Source organism: Leopardus geoffroyi, chromosome A1 (assembly GCF_018350155.1).
Source record: "Leopardus geoffroyi isolate Oge1 chromosome A1, O.geoffroyi_Oge1_pat1.0, whole genome shotgun sequence".
Classification (NCBI taxonomy): Eukaryota; Metazoa; Chordata; class Mammalia; order Carnivora; family Felidae; genus Leopardus; species Leopardus geoffroyi.
The window spans coordinates 195,437,684-195,460,063 of record NC_059326.1 but is presented as its reverse complement, the minus strand read 5'-3'; the positions used below and the strand labels follow the sequence as shown (position 1 = coordinate 195,460,063).

Sequence of the window (22,380 nt, the reverse complement as noted above, 5' to 3'; positions counted from 1 at the left end):
CCGACAGGATGCTAGGTCCGGAACTAGGAGGTGAGGGGCATGCCAAAATGAATATGCCCACCGGGAAGTTTAATGTCTAATGTTATGGGTCATTCTGATTTGAGGAAAAGTGTGATCAGCTTTATGAGAGCACAGAGAACACAGTGGTAAATTCTACCTGGGGAGATTAGCAAAGCATTCATGAGTCCCAGAAGGATAAGAAGGGCTTCTGGGAGTGGAGCCAGCATTCCAGACATGAGCCCAGAATGTATGAAAGTGCAGAGGCTGTTTGGGGAAAGGCACATCTTCCTCGGTGGTTGGAGCATAGGATACATGTCAGAGAGTAGAAGGAGATAAGACGAGAAGGCAGAATAAGGAGAGGTCATGGTCAACTTTGAATATGGACATACAGTTTGTTTTCACTCTATATAGTAGGGAGCAATTACATGTTTGAATGCAAAGAAGTGTTATTTGGTGCCCCTTCCCCCACACTGAGTCTCCACATCACACACTGTGACCAGGTCCTTCCCAGACCTTGGCGCCTCTGGACAGAGACCCTCTCTAAGGCCTCTCCCGTGCCCCGCTCTATCAATACGTGATCTAGACCTTATCGAACATGGCCCTGAGACCCTCTGTCATGAGAAACAGTTTGGCCAAGTGGCTGCAAGTCAGAATCAAGTCTATAGTATACAAACTGATTAACTAACCCATGCTCACAGACATCTGGGGGAGGAGGAGATAAGAACCCACCCAAGTCCATGCCTCCCAAAGGGCAAAGTTGCAGATCCTTACTGTGAGCACGACATCACCCACGGCAGCGTTCTCCAAGACCCTTGTGGTGTACAGATCCTGCGGGAATCTGGGCCGGTGTTCGTTGACATCAGTGATGTTGACCACGATTGTAGTCATGTCACTGAGGGAGGAAGAGCCTTTCCGGCTGCACTCTACGGATAGGAAGAACTTGGGGCTTGTCTCAAAGTCCAGGCTCCTGTTGACATACAGGATCCCTGAAGAAACAAGAGATAATGGGAGCAATGAAGCATTTGGGACCACAAAGGCAGAGGGCTGAGGGGTCTTGAGCTGAGCCCCACGAGAGGCAGCTCAACAGGGTTGGGAGAAACAGATCTCCTCCTTCCTGTGCTCCATCATCTCTTCCTTCCTCTCTTACGTCACCATCTTTGTTTTCTATTTCCCCATTACCCTCCTTTCCTCTTCCCTTTCATCTCCTCTCACTTCCCTTACTGTCATTCTCAACAGCACTGTTTCCCTCATTTATTTTTGTAATACTTCACTGAAATTTCACTTAAATCTGTAATACTGAATCTCTCTCATGTAGATCTGTAATAACTCTGTAGAGCAGGAAGAACTTGCGGTTCCCATTTTCTAGGTGAGCCAACTGATGCCCTCGAGGTAAATGAGCTGCCCAAGTTCGCCCGGCTAATAAATGACAGAACTTAGTTTTCAAAGACTTTTATAATACTCCAAGTTGCTCAACGAACTGCTAGGATGTAGATTTATTTCTCTGACAGTTGGAAAAGAAGAAGGATGTATCCGGCTGTTCCTGGATAACCAAATATTTAATGGTAGAAAAATCTTCTTTGTAAAGAATTCTAGTTAGTAAATGAATGAGGAATGAGAAGATTAGAAGGCTGCCCCTTTTCTGCCCCTAATGAAATCATGTATCTAGGAAATAATCATCAACGTTTGCTAAAACCATTAGAAGGATCCATCTATAATGGATGGGTCAGGTTCACAACATGCAAGCTCATTGTCAGTCTTAACCTCAGAAAAAACCCATCAGTCATCATATGCCTCCCACCATAGTGCAAAGTATAGCACAGCCTCATCTCTGAAGCACTGTTGCCACAAAACTGAGCTTGAAACTGATCAAGGTCTTTCATTCAAATGTGATTTATAAGGAATATGAGGGCTAGAGAGATATATGACATCATAAAGATACAGCTACTAGTCAATCCAAAATAGAAAAGTTCTGCCTGACACTGACCCACGTTTCATTAGTTAGACCACACGGCAAATAAAGAAGGAGAGAAAAATGTTAGAGATTAAAATAACTAACCAAATGCAATATGTGTGCATGGGGGTGGTGGTGAAGGGTAAAGATGAAATCAGACTGGCCTATGTTGACAATTACTGAAGCTAGGTGATGGGAACATGGGGTTCATTACGCTGTTCTATTTTTTTATATAGTACAGCCATTAAAAAAATACTGCTCAACGACAAGGCAGCTGCTTTAGGAGGTAGAGAGTATCATTGCGGGGGTGCTGTGGAAAGGGATCTGACCTGGGCAGCCTCTGAGGCCCCTCCACGAGGTTCTGTGCGTCTGACTTAGACTTTTCTGTGGACAGGAGGAAAGAAGAGACTATTCCCCAGTTCTCTCTTCATAAGAATAAGGGGAGAGGGGGTAGTGCTGGGATATTTGGGGAGGGCTAGAGGTGGGAAGCAGGTGGCCCTGCCCTGGGCTGTTTATGCCCCAGATTCCAGCAAGTGCTTCATGCCTCTGCAGCCGAGGACAGAGAGTGGCCTCAGCCTCCAGAAGGTGGCCCGGAGCTGGGAGCATGAAGCTACGAACTGTGAGAGAAGACTGGGTCGCCAAGGGTCCTGGGTGGGGATGCGGAGGAATAACGGGGGTCCCCAGATAGGCTGGCCCCAGGGTAAAGGAAGGAACATGGGACCTGGAGAGATGCACAGAGCCGAAGGAGTTCTGCCCTGGGAGGGTCTGCAGGGGACACCCCCCATATGTGAAGCCAGTGCTCCCCAAGACCCTGTGTGTGTAAGTGCACGTAGGGGATGAGGCTGCCTCAGGTGCTGGCTCACCTGTGCGGGCATCCAGGCGGAACCTCCCCTGCTCGTTCCCACTGACCACACGGTAGCCGGTCTTCTCGGCGCCGGGGCGAGTGAGGGTGGCCAGCTGCAGCACCTCCGTGCCAAGCTGGGCGTCCTCGGGCACCTGCACGCTGTGCTCAGTGCTCAGGAACACAGGCAGGTAATCATCGAGGCCTACCACTGACACGGTGACCGTGCCCAGTGTGGACAGCGGGCTCGGGGAGCCCAGGTCAGAGGCACGGACGGTGAGCTCCAGTGCTTCCTGTGGCTTGACCCGTAGCGGCTTCTCCAGCCGAATCACACCCGTGGTGGCCTCGATGGAAAAATGGCCTTCGGCAGAGTCCGTCAGAGAGTAAACCACTTGGGCGTTGGCACCTGTTGGGGAGACCAAGGGCATGGTTCCTTCTGGCCCTGCTTGCAGTGAAATTTCTAGCCACAGGAGGGCCTGGGGAGGAGGGTCCCCATAAGGGCTAACATGCTCAGGCTGTGTTAAGAGTGAGAACCTCTCTATTGGGGCACCTGGGTGGCTCAGTTGGTTAAGCAGACGTCTGACTTCAGCTCGGGTCATGATCTCGTGGTTCACGAATTCGAGCCCTGCATCGGGGCTGTGTGCTGACAGCTCAGAGCCTGGGGCCTGCTTTGGATTCTGTGTCTCCCTCATTCTCTATGTCCCTCCCCCACTCATGCTCTGTCTCTCTGTCTCTGTCTCTCTCTCAAAAATAAATAGAAACATTTTAAAAAATTAAAAAAAAAAAAAAAAAAGAGTGAGAACCTCTCTGTAGGGGATTCTTCACCAGGGGCTTCAAGTCCTCATAGAAAGGTTCTGGAGGGTAGGACATCTGCAAACCCATAAAATTATCTGAAAATATTTATGTGGGGTTAGAGTCTAACATCAGCTCATAAAGTGAAAATTGTACAAGGTCAAAACCATCTATGTTGAGTTGCTCGGTTGTGATAGAACAATTCCGTATCTTGGTTATGGTGGTGGTTACATGAAACTATATGTGGAATAATATGGAATAGAACCATACACACAAAAACGTGTGCTCACATGCACACATTCAAATGAGTGCATATAGAAACTGGTAAAATCTGAATAAGGAGTAAAGTCCAGCTACCAGTAATGTCCCAGCCCCAATTTCCTGCTACAGCTAAAATGCCACCACTGGGGGAAGTTGGGGGAACCGTGCAGGGACCTCCCAGTACTATTTTTGCAGCTTCCTAGGTGTCTATAATTATGTCAAAATAAAACACTAAGGAGACACGCATCTCCATGGGTATGGAAAGGTCTTAGTAAATCAAAACACACAATGTTTCTCCAGCTTTGGCTCAGATTCTGTTATTTTCTTTGGTTGTGTACTAGCTGAAGCAGTTGGCTTGTGTAGGGGCTGACGTGCAGGAAGAAGAGAGAAGGCTCAGCTACAAGATCCTCACCCAATGGCAGGAGTGCATCCCTGAGCCTGAGGGTCTCACATCTCACACACATATGGGGACACACGCCCTTTCGGTTGAATGACGGCAGAAACTGCCTATTAGAAGAGTTGGATTTACATAAATTAAATGTGCGTGCCATGGAACTCCCCCACATATACATTTTTCTAGAGAGAGGGAGCTTCTGGTCAGGCCACATTTGGAATATCTGGGTGGAATATTTGGATTAGAATAATAACAGTTTTGAAGGGTTAATGGTAAACTGGTATAACGCCACGGGATGTGTCCTAGAAAGAAGGCATGATCGGAAGCATGTAATTGAAGGAACTAGGTCTCCTTCACCCAGGAAGGAAAGCTTGGGGCTGGAGCAGGTAATCACCACCTCCCGGCCTCAGAAAGGCTGTCGTGGGCGAGGGTCTAGGAGATCTGTGTGGCTACAGAGGGCAGGACCAGGAATGACAGGTGTCAACTCAAAATAGGTAGCACTTGATAATTATCTGAGGTACCGTGGAAGGTCAGTAGGTAGCTGCTAGGAAGTAGGGAGGTACCTTGAAAGGCAGGCGAGTAGTTGCCTAGGAAGTAGGGAGCTTCCTGTCCCGGGAAGTGTCCAAGTACTAGGTAATTGAACACTATGTAGGGCCTGGTAGCCATTAGATGACTTTGCTCTATTTGCCTTCTCTTGAACTCCTAGATCCCCTTAAAATCTTCCATCTCCTTCAGTGCCTGTCTAAAACTTAAGAAAATTGGGCATATGCACTGTGTGTATACATATATATATATACATATATATATGTATGTGTACATATACATATATACATACACACACATGCACACACACTACCTCATGATGGCAGAAGTTATAATTGGTACAATATGGAACAAATACTCATGCATGAATCAAACTTGCCTTGTAAATTAAAAAAAAAAAAAAAGAATTAACCTTAATGCAAATAATGTCATTAAAGTTAAGATGTAAAATATTGAAAATGATTTCACTTTATCATATAGAAAATTGATCAAAGAATTTAATAGGCTTAATAGAGTTTATGCCCCAAATTCCTTTCTTGTGGCAAATTCATTGGAGTTGAATAATTCCGATTCGTGTATTTCAGATTAGATGTTTGTATTTAAAGTGTCCTTGAGGTTAAATGGCAGCATTGAAAGGGCTCAGGTCTAAGTGCCAGTGACAAACAATGAGGCCGAAATGCCCTGTACTGGCCTCAAAACATTGCCCAAATCTTTTGTCACATAGCACTTAGGTTTGCGGTGTTGTGGACATTTTCCTCTTGTAAGTGTTTGCAGACTCAGCAAGGAGGCAGAGTCCTTGCTAAGCCCCAGAGCAACACACAGAGAGCCAAACCCTCATCCCATCCCAGGTGACCCCATGAGCAAAGGGCCTCCAATCGTTCTCCTCCTCACCTTGGTCGGGATCCCGGGCCAATACCACAGCCACGGGGGTCTTCACCGTGGTGTTGTCGAAGACAGCCACAGCACAGTGGCTGGGGAAGAAACGGGGGGCATTGTCATTCACATCCTCCACGTAAAGGGTCACATCTGCCTGGCACGACTGGCCGCCTCCATCCGTCGCCTTGGCAACAAGGCTGTACGTATCCTTCTTCTCTCGGTCTAGGGCTGTAAGGGTGGTCAGCTCCCCTGGCCAGAGAAACGACAGCCAGTGAGCTTTCTCTGGGGGACGTGCCTCCAGCACATGCCTTCTAGGTATCTACGCAAGGCAACCACAGGGACATAGAATTTTGTCACTCTGTGACAAAAAGGGGTCAGAGAAAAGGGAGTATATACAGTTAGGAAAGAAGCTCAGCCCCACACCTGCCTGCTTCCCTAATTCTCCCAAACACATCACCAATTTCAGATTCTCACCAATGAGCTACAAAGAGGCACAACATTTTTAAAAGGCGACTAGACAACTTCTAACAACACATAAAATGTGTTTATCCTTTGGCGCGCCTGGGTGGCTCAGCCAGTAAAGTGTCCGACTTCGGCTCAGGTCATGATCTCACGGATCTCACAGATGGTGAGTTCAAGCCCCCTTGGTGCTGACAGCTCAGAGCCTGGAGCCTGCTTCAGATTCTGTGTCTCCCCCTCTCTCTGCCCCTTTCCCTGCTCGTGCTGTTTCTGTCTCTCAAAAATAAAATAAACATTAAAAAAAAATGTATCCTTTGGCCCACGATTTCACATCTAAGAATATATCCTATGGAATAATCAACCCAAGGATAAAAATGTATGTATAAAGATATTCTCTGTAGCACTGTTTATAATAGCAACATACTGAAAATATCCTGTATGTCTTTCAAAAAGGGATGGTTAGATATATTACGAATTAGCCATACAGTAAAATACTGTGTGACCCAAAAGGAATTATGATAGAGTTTTATGTAATGCCTTGTTAATACCTCCAAGATGTTGCTATGTGAAAAAAAGCAAGTCACAAAATAGTATTCTAGAGTGCTTCTCTTTGGGGAGGGGCTGATTATTATACAGACTTTCCAGTTTCTGCATAATACACGCCCACGGTGTTTGGATTTTTGTACAATGAGCATGTATTATTTCCATATTTAGAAAAAACCACCCCGTTTTTTTAAGACCCCACCAATCATCCTGCAGCTGAACAAACAGCCCCAGAGAGAGATTAGGTAACCTGCCTGGGGTGACTCAGCACGCCCATGCTGGAATGAGAAAGGACAAGGTTATCTCCTATTTATCCAGACAGCTTCCTGGGACACCACTCTCACCTGCCACCTCCCTGCTCAGGAATCTCCAAGCCATCCTTTGAGCTCTTGGTTCCAAGCCAAGTGTCAGCAGCTGGCCGTCTGTGGCCTGGGCCTTCTGTGCTGCCCATGCCCACACCTTCCCCTATCGCAGCTGGACGGGGATCCCACTGTGCGGCTGTTTTTCCAAAGGAAGCAGACCCCATCCTGTCTTCTCCATCAGACTCTCACAGCCCATCCTCTCCCAGGCATTGGTGGTCTACCCTGCAGGGCTCTCTGCTTCCAGCTCTGGGCTTTGTCCTCTAATAATAATGACAATGCCAACTGCATCCACTGAACTCGTACTACGTGCCTGACCTGGGCTAGACTTCTATAGACTTTCTCTCTTGGGATTTTCTACAATAATATTTTGAGGTCTGCAACATACACGTCTTGAGATCATGTCCTTGACCATGAAGCTCACCTGCCTAAATCCTCTGATGGCTCTAAAGGTAGAGTTTGTGCCCCCCACCCCCACCCCTACCCTTGGCCTATCTCCTCCCCTCTGTGCACTAGTTTCTGGCCTTGCATCAGGACCTCAGATGAATGTGCTCTCTCCTAAAACAAGGTCCTTGTATAAATTCTCCTTGAGTGTCCGTCCCTACTACTCCCTTAACTCTGCCCCCAGGGCTCTCTCCCTGCTCCTGTCAAACCTTCCCTTAGCATCTTGCGTCTTTTCTTAACTCAGCACGTTCAAACCACTGATCTGATGACTGCTTTTCCCATAAGACCCAAAGCCTGTCCGTCTATTGATTATGTCCCGCCATCTAGTGCAATACTTGGCACATAGTACCAATATGTTTGCTGAGTGAATGGATGGATGGACAAGTGAATTCTCGCTTCTTCTCCAAGGAGCCTAGCATGGCACTTGTCACTGGTATTCACTAAGCAAGTTCTTGGCTGGATCCCGCAGCTCAGGAAACCCACCTGTATGAGGATCCAGCTTAAATTCATCTGCTCCAGGACCATGCAGAGAATATGTGATCTGAGCGTTGGTTTCGGAGTCCAAGTCTGTTGCAGAGACTTTCAAAATGAAGTGTCCTGGAGATATATCTTCACTGACTTTGCCAGTATAGAGAAGCTGGAGATGGAACACAAAGAGGAAGATTGTGGGAGATACACCTGACTGAGAGAGAGGCAGAATGACAGAGAGGGAGAGAGAAGCAAAGAGAGAGAGGTCAGAGAGCAAGATGGGGAGAGGGGAAGAGAGGGAAGCAGGGCGTGGTTAAAACAGAATAAGGTGAAACTGCAAGGAAAACGGAGATTGCAAACAAGGAGCACGATGGCAAGAGGACTAGTCAGAAAAGAAAGAGAATGAATGGGGAACGAGAGAGAAGATCCACCATCAAAAGCCCACACTCAGAGCTAGAAGGACCTGCTTCCACCTACTCCACACATGTCCTTTGAGGCTTCTGGAGGAGGTTGGTGAGATGAGCCTGATGTGAGGCATTCTGGAAGGTGTCAGGTCAAGCCACTCCCTCCAGGCCAGGCATCCTGGTCTCTGTGGTGAGGCCATGCTGTCAGGCTCACCTGCCTACACCCCAAGACAGACCCTTGGCTGTTTGAGTCAGGTCTGGACCCTGAGAGCCCCCAGGGCCTGCCCCCATCCTCCCTTCACTGCAGGTACCTTCATAGCAGGGGATATGGCACAGGGGAGAGGCTGGAGCTCCCCAGGAGCCCAATGTTCCTCTACCTGCTGGCTCTGGGCACAGGTTCCAAGCAAACTGGTTTCCCCCACTGCAGGGTGTGGGTGAGCGTGAGACCCTGCTGTGGGTGGAGGCTTTGGGCCTGGGTGGGCTGTGTAGAGATGGCCACCCAGACCTCTTTTCTCTGACTCTAGTGATGCAGTTGACCACCTCTGGGAAGGCCAGGGCGAGCTTGGTCCTGGCCTCTCCCAGCATGGGGAGGATGCAGGCTGGTTGCAAGGATAGTTAAGGGGAAAGAGGAAGAAAGTATGGCCACCATCCTCCCCAAGAAAGGCTGCCCTTCTGAGACCCAAAAGGTGGTCATCTTGGATCCCACGAAGGCATTTTCCATGCACCTGATAATATAGGTTCTCTTTTTCTACTACGATTTTCTGTAGTTGGTGTGTAGAAGACAGAGGAAGAAAAGGTGATGGGATATATGTATTTTTTTGTGTTATAAGGTATGTGTTGCATCAATGTGTGCAAATAAGTGAAGTGCATATGTATATGCAATGCACATGTAAGTATGTTTGTGTGAGTTATATATGTGTATTTCCACGTCTGGATGGGTATATGGATGGATGAATGTTGTGTGTATGCAGGTATATGCTTATGTATCTGTGTGCATATATGTATGGGTATTTGCATGTATATGTAGAGTTGTAGACAATCCTTTGTGTGTGTGTACATGAGTGAGTATGTGTAAGTTTGTATTTATGTATATATACTGAATGGCTGGATTTTATGTAAATTTGAATTACTGTAACTTGAAATGTTATAACAGCAAAATGTTCTATCTGAAAACTTTGAGGCAATGCAAATCACCAAAGTTAAGAATTATTTACTGTATTTTAAAAAATATGTTTAGGGGCACTTGGGTGGCTCAGTTGGTTGAGCGTCCAACTCCGGCTCAGGTCATGATCTCCCGGTCCGTGGGTTCGAGCCCCGCGTCGGGCTCTGTGCTGACAGCCCGGAGCCTGGAGCCTGCTTCGGATTCTGTGTCTCCCTCTCTCTCTCTCTGCCCCTCCCCCTCTTGTGCTTTGTCTCATTCTGTCTCCCAAAAATAAAGAAATGTAAAAAATATGTTTCAACACAAAGCTACGTGGCAATGATTATTCGCTTAGGTCCTCTAAGAACACAGTTCTCTTCCCAACATACACACACGTGCACACACACACACACCACCACCACCACCACCATGATTCAACGTTTGTTTTCAAGAGTAATTTAGGGTTGAATTAAGTGAAGTCCTCAGCAAAAATGCAACTGCCCTGCCTGCATGTTTGTGTATACTTACAACCTTGCGGAGGGCATCTAAGGTCTGTATTATCCATGTAGGTGTGGGGATATGTATATATGAGCATGAAAGCAGTGCGGGGTGTCTCTGGGGGCAGGTGTCTTTGTTTTTTTTAAATTTGTTTTTTTCAACGTTTATTTATTTTTGGGACAGAGAGAGACAGAGCATGAACGGGGGAGGGTCAGAGAGAGAGGGAGACACAGAATCGGAAACAGGCTCCAGGCTCTGAGCCATCAGCCCAGAGCCTGACGCGGGGCTCGAACTCACGGACCGCGAGATCGTGACCTGGCTGAAGTCGGACGCTTAACCGACTGCGCCACCCAGGCGCCCCGGGGGCAGGTCTCTTTGGATGTAATGAGCCAAGCTAACAAGCTGAGTGGAAGAGGGGTTTCCCCCCTGGGCACAGCAGATTGTGCTTGGAGAATAAAGAAGTTACTTTACTTCTGGATGTATTTTGCAGGGAGGTAGACCTTTGTAGGGAGTATAGGGGGAAAGGTATGGACCAGGGGTTCTAAAGAACTTGGTGACATCCCTATGGCAGGAGTCGAGGGAGGGAATTGCCTAGAATGAACCCCGCCTAGGGCACTAGTCTGAGGCCAGCTGGGGAGAAGTAAGAGCTGGTCAGTGATGCCAGCCTCAGAGATAGTCCCCCGAGTCCTTCTCCTTCCTCTTCTGCCTCCACTGCCACCTCACCCTTACCCGGCCCTTACCTGTGAGCACTGCGGGCTGTTATCATTGATGTCCAGAACAAAGATCTCCACGAGGACCGAAGCCTGGAACTTGCCATCGGAAGCTGTGATTCTGAGCAAGTACTTGGCCGTGTGCTCACGGTCCAGGGTCTTCCTCGAGAAAATCCTCCACTCATCTCCAACTTGGCTGATGCCAAACTGGCCCAGGGGGTCTCCCTCTAAAAAGATGGAACAGAGCTTCCAGGAGCTGAGGAAAAGGAATAAACCAGGCTTTGTGCCATAGGTGGCTGCCCATGTGACACTTTTTCCAGGATTTCTAGGAAAGACAAAATTTTCCTCCCTGGATAAGGGACCCATATTTCTATTGAGTCAGTTATTTGGTTCTGGCTTCAAAGGCCTCCTATGAAGTGGAATTATCACCGTGAGAAGCACCACTCTAAAATATGTGGCTGAGGGGCAAATTTCCTATTTTTTGTGCTTTGGAAGGCATTGTGGGGAAGTTAAAGGGAAGTAAATTTCAAATCTATACAAGAAATAAAGAAACTCCATTTTGGGGCACCTGGGTGGCTTAGTTGGTTAAGCATCTGACTTCAGCTCAGGTCATGATCTCACACTCCGTGAGTTTGAACCCCGTGTCAGCTCTGTGCTGACAGCTCAGAGCCTGGAGCCTGCTTCGGGTTCTGTGTCTCCTCTCTCTCTTCCCCTCCCCACTCAGCTCTGTCTCTCTCTTTCTCTAAAAAATAAATGAACATTAAAAAATTAAAAACAAAAGCTCCTTTATGGCCACTGGCTACCTGGTTCAGTCACTGGACAGGGATTGGGGTAATTTAAGTCTGCAATAGGTATCTATTGCTAGGGAAAGCAGCTCATAGAGTGTGGTTTTAATGCCAGATCTGACTCAGGCTTGGAGTGCAACCTTGGTTGAGTTTCTGCCCCTATCTGGGCTTTGGTTTTCTTGTGTGTGAAATGAGGGGACTGAGCTGGAATCATATCTATGAGTGTTTTCACTCCAACACTTAGGTCCTATGATTGACTTAAGGAGTCTTTCTGGTATCCACAACTTGCTCTAGGCAGAATACACTCCACAAGGACAGTCATCTGACAGAGTGTTCAGGGATCATAAGACTACTGATGCCTTCTCCATCCTCTAGAAGCTGAGAAGAGTTACAAGTATCTCCTTTCTATTCTTTCTACTTCACCTAAAGTAATAAGAGATCTTCTCTGCAAAACACTTTCCAATTTACAGGGGGCTGTCTGAGCTTTCTCAAATTAGATCTTACCAGCATCCTTGTGAAGTGAATGAGAATAGGCATGCCAAGTCTATAAATGGAATCTAATAAGCCACAGAGCCAGGACTTAAACCCGTGTCTTAGGGCACCTCTTACTAGACTTTTTTCAATGTACCCCAGTGCCGCCATTCCAAGACAAGTATTCTTACCTGTAATGTAGCAGGTGACCTGTCTGTTCTGCTCAGAGACATCAGCATCCAAGGTTTTAAGAGTGGCCACAAGTTCACCAGGTTCACTGTTCTCAACCACAGATCCTCTATAGTCTTCAGAAGCAAATCGGGGAGCATTGTCATTCTCATCTGTAATGGAGACTTCAACCAGGACCTGAGAGGAGAGCTGGATGGTCCTTCCATGGTCATGGGCCACCACATAAAAGCGGTAGGTCTGGCGTGTCTCACAGTCAAGCTCCTGGAGTGTGGTGATCCAGCCAGTCTCACTGTCAATGGCAAAGAGCTCATGGATATTGCTACCGGGATCCACTGGCAGCCTGTAGCTCACCTGGCCATCATTCCCAGTGTCCTGGTCATTGGCAGTCACCTGAATGACTGAGGTCCCCACTGGCATATTCTCGGTGAGGACAGCCTTATAGGGATCAGCCTCAAAGATAGGCCTATTGTCATTGACATCCTTCACTTGGATATTGACAGAGACCAAGGAGACCAAGGGAGTGTCATTATGGGGACAATGTGCCATCAAATCAATCTGGTACCATTTGGTGGACTCATAGTCCATGGCCTTTCTCACCTTTAGAACTCCTGTGTTTCGGTCCAAGGAGAAGACACCATCCTTGTTGCTCTCTGGTGTGGTGCCCTGCACTAGACTATAGATGACTGGATCTTGAGCTGCCACTGCTTTAACAGAACCAATTTCAGACCCTTCTGGAAGATCTTCAGATGCAGAGAAAGTATACAAAGGTTCAGAAAATTTGGGCAAGGATACTTCATTAGGGACCACCTGAAGTCGTAACAGCACCAGAGAGTTCCAGTGAGGAGGCCCCCCGTCCTGGGCTTTGATTTTTAAGTCAAAGGCTCGGTTTTCCAATCCCACCAGGCTCTCCTTCACCTTGACAACACCAGTAGTTGGGTTGACTTCAATGACCTCTTCATCCAAGTCCTCCACTGAGTCCACTGAGTAGGTGACATCTGCATTCCGACCCTCATCTGCATCATAGGCCAACACCTGGATAACTGGGGAGTCTTTACTGACATTGGATTGAATGGACACTGTGTACTCAGATGCTTTAAATTGTGGAGGGTTGTCATTTTCATCCGTGAGGATGATCTTCACGGTGCAGAAGGCCACTCTTCCTCCTCCATCCTGCGCCATGACTTTAATAGCAATAACTCTTTCTGTTGAATTTTCCCGATCCAGTTTCTGCAGAGTGGTGATCTGGCCATTGGGGTTTATGGAGAACTTCTCACCTGCTAGTTTATTGATGATGGTATAATCTACAGTGCCGTAGGGACCACTATCTTTGTCTATGGCTAGCAACTCAATCACCTTGGTTCCCACCTTTGCATTTTCTGCCAATTCTGCCTCATAAACATGCTGCTGGAACTCTGGGCTGTACTTGTTGGCATTTGTAGTGTTGATATACACAGGCACAGTTGCTCGGAAGACCCCATCAGAAGCACCTACCCTCAAATTGTAAGAAGAGTCCAGGTGCTTTTTGCAAAGGTTGAACATAGAAATTATTCCTGATGAGCTGTTGATGGAGAAGTGCCTGTCCTGATTGCCAGAAAGAATCAGGTACTCCAGGCGGGAGGTATCCCTGCTGTCAGGGTCAAGAGCTTGCACTTTAAGAACCAGGTGTCCACATGTTGCCAGCTCACTGACATTGGCTTCGTACTGAGGTTGCCTGAACTCTGGGGGGTTATCATTGATGTCCGATACATTAACCACCACAAGGGTTTCACCAGTGAGTGGGGGATCTCCTCTATCCATGGCCCTGACCTTCACATGAAAGTGTTGTTGAGTTTCATAATCCAACTCTTGAACGGTGGACATCTCCCCTGTGCTCCCATTGATCTGGAAGAATTTGGAAATATCTGAGCCATCCTCTACAATCTGATAGGAGACATCACGGTTCTGCCCTGAATCCTGGTCAGAAGCCAACAGTTGGATCACAGGGGTCTGGGCAGGCAAGCCTTCCGATACTGAAGTCGTGTAGACCAATTGAGAGAAAGTGGGAGGGTTATCATTGACGTCCTCCACCAGGACTTCCACTGTGGCTTCAGAAAATGACCCCAGAGCTGTGTCTGTGGCTCTAACTGTGAACACGTGTTTGGTCTTAGACTCATAGTCCAAAGGGCCTGTTACTGTTAGAACACCAGTCTTGAAGTCAGTGGTGAACAGCATCAAGGGCTCTTCCTCCACGATGTTGTAGATGAGTCGGAGTCCCTCTGGACTTCGGGCCTGGGTGTGGAGAATTGGGGTATAGAGTGTGATATTTTCAGGCACTCTCACTTTGTAGTAAGGAGTCTGAAACAGCGGGTTGGATTTATTTCTCACGGTGACAAGTACCTCTTCCTCAGTCTGGAGGGTTGGGGTGCCTCCATCCCGAGCAATGACTTTGAGGTGATACTTATTTAAAGCTTGATAATCAAAGGGTTTCTTCAGTGATATGTCCCCAAGATAGGGGTCAATTCGAAAATATGCATAATCTTCTGCAAATGCATATGTGACAGCACCATTTACCCCCAAGTCCTGATCAGTGGCAGATACCTGACAGAGAACGTCCCCTGGTTCTGTGCCATCTTGGATAACTGTGTAATAAGGTGCATGCTTAAATTCAGGGTGATTGTCATTGACATCCTCAACAGAGACCCTGACCAGAGCCTGAGCCACCCGCTGAGGGGTCCTGTTGTCCCTCAATTCCACCGCTACCGCATAAGTGTCCTGCTGTTCTCGGTCAAATGCCACACCTCTTGTCTGCAACACACCTGCTGACCTGACCATCCGAAACATATCTGTGCCATTCAGTAGGAAGTAGGAAAGCGTGTCATTCAAATGATTGCCCTGGGCACCAAGAATCACCAGTGCCTTTCTATCCAGTAAATTCTCCTTCACTGTTGCCTTATAGACGACCTGATCAAACTGCAAGCTTGTGTTAAGAGCCTGTGCCAAAGAAATTTTTACCAGCGCAGTATCTTGATATAGGCCATCAGAAGCCCTGACGGTGAGCTCCCGAGAGACTCCCAGGAAAGCAGGGTTCAACACAGATATACGGCCTGTGATGGGATGGATGGCAACAGCTTCGTCAGCATTGCCAGTTTTGATGCCGTAAGTGACTTCCGAGTCATCGTCGTTGGCCTGCACGATTAGGAGCTCCATACCCCGATGGATAGGCTTCACTACTGCTACTTCATATACCTGATCTGAGAACCTGGGAGGGGAGTCATTTACATCTTTGACATTGATGGTGACCTGGACAGGCCTGGGAGCAAATAAGATGGGGTTTCCTTGGTCATGGACGTAGACGCTGAATTGGAAAGAGGGCATGCTCTCGTAATCCATCTCTGATATGATGATCAGGGTTCCCATGCTGGGATCAATTTTGAAAAACTTCAAAGCCTCTGGCTCCAGAATTTCATAGACCAATAAGGAATTAGCTTCTTCATCACTGTCAGAGGCACGAATCACAAGGGGGTTGTTGTTTTCGTCCACGATCATGCTGTACAATGGAGCTGCTTCACTAATTTGGCCCACAAACACGGACTTGAAGAACATGGGAGCATTGTCATTTTCGTCAATGATGTACACAAGAGCCATGACATCAGTAAATGCTCCTGCCATATTGATGCCTCGGATTTTCAGCTGGTAAGATGAAATTTTCTCATGGTCCAGGTTCTTCTGGGTGGAAATGAGGCCAGAATATGAATTCATGGAGAACACACCATCCTTGTTTCCCTCTCTTAACTCATAGGTAACTTCCGAGGAGCTTGTAGCTGACACTAGGAGGACTGGGGAACCAACAGGGATTGATTCAGGGATCTCGACAAAGTACTCGGCTTTGGAAAAGATAGGGGCACTGCTATCTGATGGGTAAACATTAATGATCGCTGTAGCCAGGTCATGCCACTGTGGGGAGCCTTGATCTTGTGCCTTGACTGTCAGGCTATACCGGGCATGATTTGCCTGATCGAGTTTCTGGGCCAGAGTGATGATGCCTAGCAGGGCATTTATGTTGAAGAAACCCTCGCTGTTCCCTGAAACAAAAAACAAGGCAAACTGAAATTTAGCCCATGTTCAAGAGATACCAAGTAGGCTTTCTAGATCAGTAAAGAGGCTATCACACAAAACGTGGACAGGACAAAATCCACATCCTGTGCTATCCTGGATTTAGTTATGAAATGGCATATAGGGAAGACACCTATTTTATAAAATACCTTACACAAGGCACATAGTAGCTACTCCATAAATGGCAGCTTCAATGATCACTCAGTCTTTGGGTCACAACTTAAGCTACAAACCAAAGCTGTAGAAGGTCTTGAAAGCGAAGAAACAAGCTTACGCTTTGTAGGAAAAGAACACTCCACTCTGTATTTCGGTGGCGACTTTTATAGGTGAGACTTTTAAAAACCACCCTATCTGCTCCCCACATAGTCTGTGGTGGGAAGGTCCTTGTTGGGCTTGGAGGTTGGGTGGGGAGAGACTGAACCCAGACCTTGAGGCTCCTGATCAAATACCCTTTCCACCACACCTGGATTTTCTAAATGTCAAACATTCTCACATTGCCTTTATAGTTTTTTCAATATCCAGCCACCACCTTCGCAATTTTATACCCTTATTGAGTGCATATTTTCTTTTAAACGGATTTGTTTTTTTAATTTAAAATATCTGAAAAATAATTTTTTTAATTATTTTGGGGAGAGACGGAGAGAGACAGAGTACAAGCAGGGGAAGGGCAGAAAGAGAGAGAGACACACACACACAGAATCTGAAGCAAGCTCCAGGCTCTGAGCTGTCAGAACAGAGCCTGATGTGAGGCCCGAACTCATGAACCATGAGGTCCTGACCTGAGCCAAAGTCAGATGCTTAACTGACTAAGCCGCCCAGGTGCCCCTAAATTTAAAATAACTTAATAGGCAACTTTTATATCACTACTTTGAAAAAGAAAATCCTTATTGCTTGCCATACATCAGAGGCTACCACAAAAACAAGTCAGTGGAAAAAAACATTTGGATAAAATACCTGGGTAAAATCTGGATAAAACCTATTGCTTGCTAAAGGATGTGAGCCTGAGTTCTATCCTCTTTCTTTTGCAAAACTAAGAGTAGCAAGTGTTAGAGAAGAATGAGAGATTCGAGTACCCAGTGAAGCCTTTGTCCTTGACTAACCAGGAAGCCCCCGTGAAAATCAAGGGGAAGTATTTTCTCCATATCTGATTGCCTATCTTTTATAGGCCTTTTAAAATTTAATATGTAGGGGCTTCTGGGTGGCTCAATTAAGCATCTGACTTCGGCTCAGGTCATGATCTCACGGTTCATGAGTTTGAGCCCCACTTTGGGCTCTGTGCTGACAGCTCAGAGCCTGGAGCCTGCTTCAGATCCTGTGTCTCCCTCTCTCTCTGCACCTCCCCCACTTGTGCTCTGTCTCTCTTCCTCTCTCTCAAAAATAAACATTAAAAAAATTGTAAAAAACAATAAAATTTAATATTTATTTTGATAAATGCATAATAACATTTCAAATTTAAGTTTTGAGGAAAGTTCTGATTATACAACATTATGATTCCCAAAAAATAATGTTGAAAATATAATTATATTTCCCCCCAAAATAGTGTCTCAAAGTTATTGCAGTTTTTAAAATCTGACTTTATTTAGACAACAACCCCTTCCTCCCTCCCTCCTGCTTGCTTGCTCTTTCTTTCTTTCTTTCTTTCTTTCTTTCTTTCTTTCTTTCTTTTTTTCTTTCGTTTATGGTAAGAACAGATAACATGAGATCTACCTCTTAGCAAATGTTTAAGGGTATATAGCACAGTATTGTCAACTAAAAGCACAATGTCACATAGCAGATCTCCAGAATTTCAACTTGCATAATGGATACTTCCCTCTCCCTAGTTTTATTGAGATGTAATCGACATATAATGTTGTACTGATTTAAGGTATACAACATAATGATTTGATGTACCTTTATATTGCAAAAGGATTGCCAGAATAAGTTTAGCTAACATCTATCATCTCACACAGTCACAATTTTTTTCTTGTGATGAGAAGATTGCCTATTTAATGCCATCACTGAGTAACACCTGAATAATTTTGCTCACCTCCAGGGGTATAGGTCTTCACTCAGGGAAGACCTATACTTTACTATTCTTGTTCTGTTTATCACACAGGTGCATATTTTATTATTTCAATAGTAACCAAATAGCCAGGCTTCATCACAAAACATTCCATCTGATTCTCCCACTCATGGAAGCTATTCTCCAGCTGACTAGTGAGGTGATTTCCCAGTTTGCCCTGTGATACAGACCCTGTTTCATCAAAAACAGTTTTTTTTTTTAATTTTTTTTTTTTTCAATGTTTATTTATTTTTGGGACAGAGAGAGACAGAGCATGAACAGGGGAGGGTCAGAGAGAGAGGGAGACACAGAATTGGAAACAGGCTCCAGGCTCTGAGCCATCAACCCAGAGCCTGACGCGGGGCTCGAACTCACGGACCACGAGATCGTGACCTGGCTGAAGTCGGACGCTTAACCGACTGCGCCACCCAGGCGCCCCCAAAAACAGTTTTGATAAGCAGACTGCAGTTGAAAAGTAGTTCTATTAAAAGTAGCCAAGTAAACTACCTGGGCATAATTATACTTTTTTATGTTATGCTGCTGAGAGAAAAAACTGGGGCACAAAATTGTATATTCACTTCAATCTTTGCTTTTAAATGTTTATTTTTGAGAAAGAGAGAGAGAGAGTCCACATGCATGCACACACGCAGGGAAGGGGGAGAGAGAGGAAGACAGAGAATCTCAAGCAGGCTCCGCACTGTCAGCACAGAGGCAGAAATGGGGCTCGAACTCACAAACCATGAGATCATGACCTGAGCCAAAATCAAAAGTCAGACACTTATCTGACTGAGCCATCCAAGGTACCCCCCCCCACACCCAATCTTATTACTGCAAAAATATGCATAGGAAAAGATAAGAGGGAAATACACAAAATTATTTTGTCTGGTGAAAACTATGGCTGAGTGCTATTTTGTTCTTTATTCCTGCTTCTCCCATGTTTTAAAAAATGAGCATGTGTGACTTCTATAATCAGAAGGATATTTTAGAACAAGTCTTAATTTATCTATAAAATAAAATTAGTACCTCCATCAATGGGGTTGTGAAAAAGATAAAATGAGATAAAAGATGTGATTATGCTTCATAAATCACAAAAAGTAAGCAATTAATGGGTTAGAATTTGTATTATCATTCTTCAGTGATGTATATATAGACTTCTGCCACCTGGCAAGGTATAAGAGTTTCTGTTTCTTAAAAAAAAAAAATGTAAAAGCTCTGATTTCTGGAAAGTATATAGGCAGTAAATGAACATTATGCTCTATGAGTCCCTTTGCAACATCTAGCTCACTGAGTTTTACTTTTATTAAAGATCATTAAGAATTATCAAACATTAAAAATTATCATTAATGATTATATTTGGATACTAGATATTATCATTTTTGTTTCTTTAATTATTTATAATTAACATGTATCAATGATAGCAATAACCCCTGGCATTTGTATAATATGTGACAGTTTACAATATGTATTAATGCACATTTTCTCTTTTTCTCTTTACAAAGACTTTCTGGTACAGGGGACATCATTCCCAATTTTGAGAGGAAGAAAACCATATCATACATATGAAACAATGATACGGCCTTAACAGAAAATGTTACTCCTAAATGTAACTCCTAAAACTGTGCCATACATATTACAAAGTATTTATAGGTCACTTCTATTGTAAAGGCACAAAGATATTACAAAGATGTTACACAGACTCCATAAGCATCCTTTATATATACAGTGTTGCTGAATTTATATAATATGTCTATAAATTCTCCCGTAATTTAAGTAGGCCCTTTGTTATTATTCTTACCATCTCTGGAAGTGGATTCATTTAGGTTATTATAATCCCAGAGAATGCTCTAGAAATGGTATTTGCCAAAGCTTAGAGAGCCTGGCGTCTGATTCACTTGCAAATTCATGCCTCCGGTGGTTTTTCTTATTGCCAAAGACTCTTCCCTCGTGCTCTGGACTCACGGCCAGCCTCTCACCTTTCAGGAAGGAGTAGCGGACCTCAGCATTGGCTCCCCGGTCACCATCCATGGCTCGGACCTGGAGCAGCTCTGTGCCAGGGGCCGTGGTGTCAGGAACACTCGCCTCATAGTAGAGCTGGGTGAAGTGGGGTGGGTGGAGGTTTCCAGCCTCCACGTGAATAGACACCCACACAAAGTTCCTCTTGATGGGCATCTCCTGGTCTCGGACCTACGGGCCCAAGGGGAGAATGCCGTGAGCAGCAAACGGAATGGGAGGCGGCAGGGTTACATGAAGGTCAATGAAATACAATGCCAGTGAAAGATACACCCAACTGTAACTCTGTGTTGCTTTAAATTTTGCTCTCTTTTATGCTCTTTTTTCTTCAAAAAAAATTATTTTAATGCTTATTTTTATTTTTGAGAGAGAGAGACAGACACAGAGAGACAGAACGTGAGTGGGGGAGGGGCAGAGAGAGAGGGAGACAGAATCGGAAGCAGGCTCCAGGCTCGGAGCAGTCAGCACAGAGCCTGACACGGGGCTTGAACCACCAACTATGAAATCATGACCTGAGCTGAAGTCGGACGCTTAACTGACTGAGCCACCCAGGCGCCCCCGCTCTTTTTTCTTTTTAAATTAACTTATAAATTAGTGATTATTAGGCTTAGCTGTATTCATGGACTATCCCATTTTAGGAGAAAGACAGAAAGAAGTACAGAAACCGTATTTTCCAACTGAGGTCTCAGAGGATATTTCCTCAAGATGTCAACATGTTACGCAGGGGAAAAAATTCTATGGTCAACTAAATTTAGGGGGCGCTGAATTAAATGATGTTAAAGTTGGGGCGCCTGGGTGGCGCAGTCGGTTAAGCGTCCGACTTCAGCCAGGTCACGATCTCGCGGTCCGTGAGTTCGAGCCCCGCGTCGGGCTCTGGGCTGATGGCTCGGAGCCTGGAGCCTGTTTCCGATTCTGTGTCTCCCTCTCTCTCTGCCCCTCCCCCGTTCATGCTCTGTCTCTCACTGTCCCAAAAATAAATAAACATTGAAAAAAAAAAATCAGTTAAATGATGTTAAAGTTTTCTTTGCTGCAGGACTTTGCAGAGCCTTTAATATATATTAATGTGCCCAGAGGATGATAACCTAGCATATAAAATCCTGCTCCTTGAGTCAGGAAGGCTGGATTTGATTCTGGTTCCATCATAAAGAACTGTATGATGGTGAGTAAGCCCCTGTGGGCCTGTGGCGTAAGAGGAGAGAAATGGGTAGGATCCGGGCTGGGACTAGAGTGTGGCACTTGAGGCACGTAGGGTGTAGATTTAAGGAGGCTCACTCTCAGGGTCATAAGGTGCGGGCACAGAACTCTGAAAGTGAGTCCTTCTTAGTTTTTTGTGTCCTGCCAACGCCTCTCTTGCTCACCCTAGTGCTTGCTCTAGGCGGGAGGGTCTCTGGGTCCTCCCCAGCTCTGACACCGTGTCAGTCTGCATTGTGGCCATGCAGTCATGGAGCAGGGAGAGAGCTGTTGAGGGGTGTGTGGACTGAGCCCAGAGAAAGCCCAGGTTGTAGGAGTTTCCTTGGCAGCTCTGTAATCTCTTTCTTTACTCTCAGGCACCCCTTACGGAAGGTGCCTCTGGCAGGCTGGGAAGTGTCACATCTCATGTCATGCATCGTCATGAGCATCAGCGTACCTGTCTAATCAGGGAAGAGGGGACCTTCAGCGTGCCTCCAAGAGCGCCCACCCCCACATATCCACACGCAAGTGCATCTTTCCCTGCTTTTTCGGCTTACTCACCATAACTGTCAGCGTGTGCTGGGAGGGGCCCAAGCCAAGGTCCAACTTCCCCACGGTTACCAGGACACCACTGCTTGGGTCCAGCTGGAAGAGGCTGGCACTTGCTGGGTCTTGGCTGCCATGTATGGTGTAGATGAGGCCTTTGCCCTTGTCTGGATCCGTGGCCTGAACTCGGAGGAGCTCCACCCCAGGCAGTGTGTCCTGGGGAACTCTGACCTCATAATGAGCCTCCAGGAACTGGGGCCGATGGTGGTTGACATTGGCAATCATGAAGATGTAGACCTAGGGAGAATGAGAGGGAAAGGTAGCCTGTAAGCTCTAGGGGGTCAGTGACCTTGTCTGTCTGGTTCTTCGCCATACCATCGGTGCCTAGAACAGTG

The 22,380-nt window shown here is 46.1% G+C and overlaps 1 protein-coding gene across 1 annotated transcript in view; it reads right to left on the bottom strand.

Moving 5' to 3' along the window:
- Positions 1 to 22,380, bottom strand: part of FAT2 (FAT atypical cadherin 2) — an 82,870-nt gene that overhangs the window by 23,796 nt on the left and 36,694 nt on the right. Inside the window, exons 8-15 of the mRNA XM_045436789.1 lie at positions 22,001 to 22,282; positions 20,233 to 20,443; positions 12,129 to 16,187; positions 10,712 to 10,908; positions 7,947 to 8,100; positions 5,674 to 5,907; positions 2,815 to 3,198; positions 772 to 986 (exon numbers count right to left, since the gene is read on the bottom strand). Coding sequence (XP_045292745.1) covers positions 772 to 986; positions 2,815 to 3,198; positions 5,674 to 5,907; positions 7,947 to 8,100; positions 10,712 to 10,908; positions 12,129 to 16,187; positions 20,233 to 20,443; positions 22,001 to 22,282 — 5,736 coding nt within the window. The remainder of the gene's footprint in view (positions 1 to 771; positions 987 to 2,814; positions 3,199 to 5,673; positions 5,908 to 7,946; positions 8,101 to 10,711; positions 10,909 to 12,128; positions 16,188 to 20,232; positions 20,444 to 22,000; positions 22,283 to 22,380) is intronic.